The sequence below is a fragment of the Hibiscus syriacus genome, unplaced genomic scaffold (assembly GCF_006381635.1).
Source record: "Hibiscus syriacus cultivar Baekdansim isolate YM2019G1 unplaced genomic scaffold, ASM638163v2 tig00003725_pilon, whole genome shotgun sequence".
NCBI classification, from domain to species: Eukaryota; Viridiplantae; Streptophyta; class Magnoliopsida; order Malvales; family Malvaceae; genus Hibiscus; species Hibiscus syriacus.
In genome coordinates this window covers 1,940,952-1,946,151 of record NW_024061982.1, presented here as the reverse complement: position 1 = coordinate 1,946,151, position 5,200 = coordinate 1,940,952, and the positions used below count along the sequence as shown (strand labels likewise).

The following is a 5,200-nucleotide window of genomic DNA, read 5'->3' as shown; positions in this document are numbered from 1 at the left end:
TTTAACTTGAAATAAACATGTTTAATAGAAAAAACAAAACTGAATGGAATTATAAATGTTTAAATAAATTCAAAACCAAACCAAATTAAATCATTTAATTTGATTTGAATTACTTTTTTTGATTTTTTTAAATTTCGCCACTAAACCCTATTGATAACTCAACTTAAATGAACAGTTGAGTAAATGAACGGTGTTAGAAAAATACATAAGTTAACATAAAAAGAAAATGTATCATAAGTTTGTATTTGTTGTTGGAATCATTGTTGCTTTTGTTATACAAGTGACAAATATTTACATTTTACCAAACCAAATTACCACCGACAAACTGTTGGTCAAGTGAAAAAGATTTTACTTAATATCACCGCACCGTTGGTTGCATCTCCATTCCATCCTTTTTTTTTATTCATAGCAATCCACTGTCATATAGCTTTATAGGTCTATTATGTTTCGGTTAATAAATAAACAAAAGTAAGAAATATTAAAATAATAATTTTGCCCCTATACTTAAGGAATACATTGATGTAATCCTCTACTTTCTTTATCCTTTTACCCATAATTTTTTTCATAATTATCTTTTATATTTTAATAAAATAACTGTTAATGTAAAACAATAATATAATGGTAAAATTATTTCTTCATGTTTGTTTAAACGATCAATTTTCTTTTTATTTTTTAAATTATTTCTTAATGTTTTATATTTTGATAAAAAAATTTGTTGGGAATCGTTAATTGATTATCGGTCAATGTATATTTCTTATATAATATTTTCACATGTGTTTAATCGATGATATATCATATGTCAAGTTACTAAAATGATGAGATTACATGTGTTATATCATCCAAAATAATAAAATGATATATCTCAAATTGCTCAAAGTGATGATGTGATATATATCACGTCACTAATTAAACACATATAAAAATATCATATCAATAACATATATTGACCATTTATCAACTAACTATTTTTATTAAACATGGATTGTTTTGATTATAAAATTATTAAAATATTAATGGTGTTTCTCAAAATAAAATAAATCATTTAACATAAATTGTTTAATCAAAGAGGGTTGAATCATTTAGTTAATGCTATTTGCAATATATATATATATATATATATTGTAATTATTAAAATATTTTATTTATATAAATTAAATTTTAAATAAAAAATATATTTAAACGTATATATATATATATTCATTTGTTCCTAAAATAATTTTTAATCATTTTATTTCATACGATCCTATCAAACAAAATTAGCAAACTACCACAGGCTCTTTCTAATCTTCGATTTTAAGGATTTGTCTCTCAGATAAAAATAATAAACTTCAATTAAAATGAAACTATAAAAAATAATACAAAAAATAATCAAATATAACATAAAAGAACAGTATATGAGCCATTTACATCACCATGTTAAAATTTATATATTATTAGCATGTTAAAATTTATTTAAAAAAATAAAAAATAAATCCTTGAATTGTGGGGTGTAAGCGAAAGAGACTGTTTCACGTGGGTACCATTATAACTCACAAAACGGCTACCATTATGTTTTTTGTAATTCTCCACTGCATTATTACTTAAAAAGAAAATAAAAAAACTTAAATGAATAATGGAAAATAGTTAAATATGATTCATCCAATGTATATATTTCATATCTCTACAATTCTTCCTTCCTCAATCCGTAAATCACAGAATTTACAACAGTGTTTTTTTAATTAATAACAACCACTTCAAGTGTCTAAAAGTTCTGCACCTCTTCCTTTTGCGTCACTCTGATTCGAACCCGGGACGACTCGGTGGATAACTCACCCACCTTCTCCGCCATCTCCATGCATTCTCCCGATGACCGGAGCTCAACACTCGTGGACTCAAAGCCGTTTACAATTTTTGAAAAAGGAAAAAATAATAAAAAAGTAAAAATCAACCGACTTACCTTTTTACAACGGTAAGTAATAACACGTGAATTAGAAAAAACTTCCGCAACTTAGTCAACTCGATGGTTTCAGAAGTGTATGATTTTACTCACTTGAGCCAACTCGGAACTGAGTAAAAAGCCCCGGGTAAGAATCAAAGTTTCTTCTTATTCTTCTCTTTTTCTACTGTTTCTTTATTTACCAAATTGTTTTCTCAGCGAACCCATGAAGTAACGGTCGAGATTCGGTCCACAGATCAAGCTTACTCCCCATCCCCACGTGGCAGCTGCATTTAAAGTCCTCAATGTTGACGAACTTGGCGGAATGACCCGACTCCGACCGGGAAATAACCCGGATTACTTCTTCGAAATCGTTCTCGTCACAGGGGATCGCCAATGGGCCTTGGTTAGCGAACCCGTACTCTTCCTCGGCTTGGATGAGGAGTTTCTTAAAGATGGGATGGTTCAGGTATGTCGTGCGCACGACGAATCTCCTGCAACTCGTCCCCACGCAGACAGCCACGTATCCCGCCGGGACATCGGGCGGGATCCGGCTGGCCGACATGCGAGCCTTGTTCCTCCACCGCCGCAGCATTTGTCGAAGCCTGACAATGTGACGGATTTTGCTGCTTTTTCCAAGTCCGGTCGACATTTTTCCGGTGGTACTCTTTAGACTTAAGAAGAAAAATGAATCCTTTACTTTGCTCTTCCTTATTGGAGCGTCGGAGAAATATTAGAACTTTAGAGGGGGATTTAAGAATTTGGGTGGGTGGATGAACTTATAAGAAGAAGCATATGAAAGTGGCCATAAAGTTTCGGTTAATTACAATTTTGTGTCTGCTGCTGGTGAAGCATAAAAATGTCCGAAATGTCTTTTGAACAACCATAGATTATGCAAATTCAAATAATTAATTAGGTTTTATCTTCAAATAATAAGATTCAGATTTAATAAAAACAATAAATAAACTTATAATTTTAAATTTTACAAAAATTATAAATATACACTATTATTACTTCCCTTAAATAATAATAATAATGGTGGTCAAGGAAGGACAAAGTTAGTGATGCAAATAAAATCTTCATAATTTTATATGTATGTAGAGATAGATGTCATGTAACCTTTAAACAAAAATTCTTGCTTTAGAATTATAGTTATCAAAAGGGTGACGTTAAATTGATATATATATATATATATATTAGATGTTTAGATTATGATGTTGTGAATAGAATAAATTAAGTTAAAAAATTATAATTATTTTGATAAATAATTTATCTAAATTAATTAATTAAGTGATTAAATACTAATAATTAAACTTTAAAGTAAAATATTGTAACTGTGATGTTGAATAATAAAATATTAACAAGTACGGAGGTGAAAATAAATAAATAACAAAAAGGAACATTTAGGGGCTGTTTGTTTACTTCAGAATGATTAAGCGTCGAATGATTCAAATGATGAATGATTCAGAGGCTCTGTATGAATTAGCTCTGAATGTGACATGTTGTTTGATAATGACTCTGAATCATTCAGAATGTACTTTTGTGCTGAATCATTCAGCACAGTCTTCATTCAGAGGTGAGAAACAAACATGAATGCTGAACGGTTCAACATTCAGCGCTAAATAGTTCTATTCAGAGACAAACAAACAACCCCTTAACTTAAAAATATATTGGTCATAAGAAACCAGTATTCGACTCTATGTTTGTTTCTCATTCTAATGTGTTCGGTAGGGTTAGAGACAATATAATTATAACTCTTTGAATTTATTAGTTTGATAAATAAAAGTTGAAGAATTATGTATAATAATAAATTAAATTCAAGTTTTAGAGATATACTGTTTGGAGAAAATAATTATAAAATTTAAATAAAAATCATGAAATGAATATAAAAATAAAGTAAATAGTAGCAGGTAAAGGAAAAGCTTCTGTAGAGGCATGCTTAATTAGTAGGGTAATAATGTCTTAACTCTTAAGCAAAATTATTTCCCAGCAGATCCCTGTTTGTTTAAATTCTGTTTTTCTTGTTAATCTAAAATATTAACCGATGTTTAATAGCATGCTAATCATACTTAAAGAATGTGAGTGAAAGACGATAAAAAATTACTAATATTCTGCCCAATTGTGTGCTGCATGTGGCTTTCTGCAAATCCATCGGTAAACCAAGCTTGACTGTTGGATCATCAAAGAAGATAACGGCCAAAATGATTTTAACTTTGAAAATTTGACTGAGCTCAATAGTATAGACGTTAAACCATGAGCGCGAGCGCCACATGGATCTTTGTGCAATAAGCCGCTTAGAGTTCGCGTAATTACATCACAATTCACAAGTCAAAATCTGAAGAGTTCATTTTCATATTCTCAAAATGGATAAACTGTGCCATAAAACAATGGTTTCAGAAGGTTTGGTGTTCCACGTGGATTAAACGACATGTAATTTATTTATTTATATACAGTTAAGGGTGATTACGAGATAATATCTGTTCAGATTTTTTTAATCAATTGGTAACATATACATACCTGCAAATGTAATTGTTCGAATTCTTGATTTTTGAAAAAATAATATTTTTTTACTACCGAGATCACTTGATCGAATTCTGACATATAATTTATTAATTGTAGTGGCAGAAAGCATGCAAAAGTTGAAAGTATATACTAAATAAAAACCCACCACATGCAAAAGTCGAAAAAGAGGCTGTGATATAGAAGTGGTTGAGTCGATTGAAGATGCTTTTGTTTGCCCAAACACTAAAAAAAGAAGAAATCCAGCTCTCTCCTAAAAGCAACGATTTTGTATTCTCCATATCTGACCTTGACCCATGTGCAGGGATACCCCATCCTTCCCTTTCTTTATTCCCCCCAAAACTAACTTCCAAAATTAGGGGACACAATTCGATTAATTTGGTAAGTTCTATTTCTATTTCTAAATTAAAATTTAATTTAGAGTTTAATCTATTTGATCAAATTAACTTCACATTATATGATTAGATCAGTTATGCCTATTAAATTGAATTAATTTGAGTTTAGATTCCAATTAAAATTTCGTGTATTGTAAATTATTATTGAGTGGACCATGTAACTTTTGGTGACATCAACAAAATTTTGTCAACCCTTCGATAGGTTTCGAACTCCATACTTCCCCTGTGAATACAAGTGATCTCTTGGAAACCCTATTATATTGAAGTTAGTCAGTGTACAGTTAATCTTGTTTCTATTCATCTTCGGTTGGGACAAATTTTGGATTAATGTGTTGATATTTCTACTAATGCCATACTCTTTTGTCATTGT

At 30.0% G+C, this 5,200-nt stretch overlaps 1 protein-coding gene across 1 annotated transcript; it reads right to left on the bottom strand.

Moving 5' to 3' along the window:
- Positions 1-1,623: 1,623 nt before the first annotated feature.
- On the bottom strand, positions 1,624-2,654 carry LOC120182981 (indole-3-acetic acid-induced protein ARG7-like). The gene has a single exon (XM_039187794.1). It carries the CDS (start codon positions 2,565-2,567, stop codon positions 2,115-2,117), a length of 453 nt encoding a protein of 150 aa, XP_039043725.1. The 5' UTR covers positions 2,568-2,654; the 3' UTR covers positions 1,624-2,114.
- Between the last annotated feature and the right edge of the window lie 2,546 nt (positions 2,655-5,200).

Excerpts from the sequence above, each read along its gene's own strand:
- LOC120182981 (XM_039187794.1), bottom strand. The coding sequence starts at position 2,567 with ATGTCGACCGGACTTGGAAAAAGCAGCAAAATCCGTCACATTGTCAGG.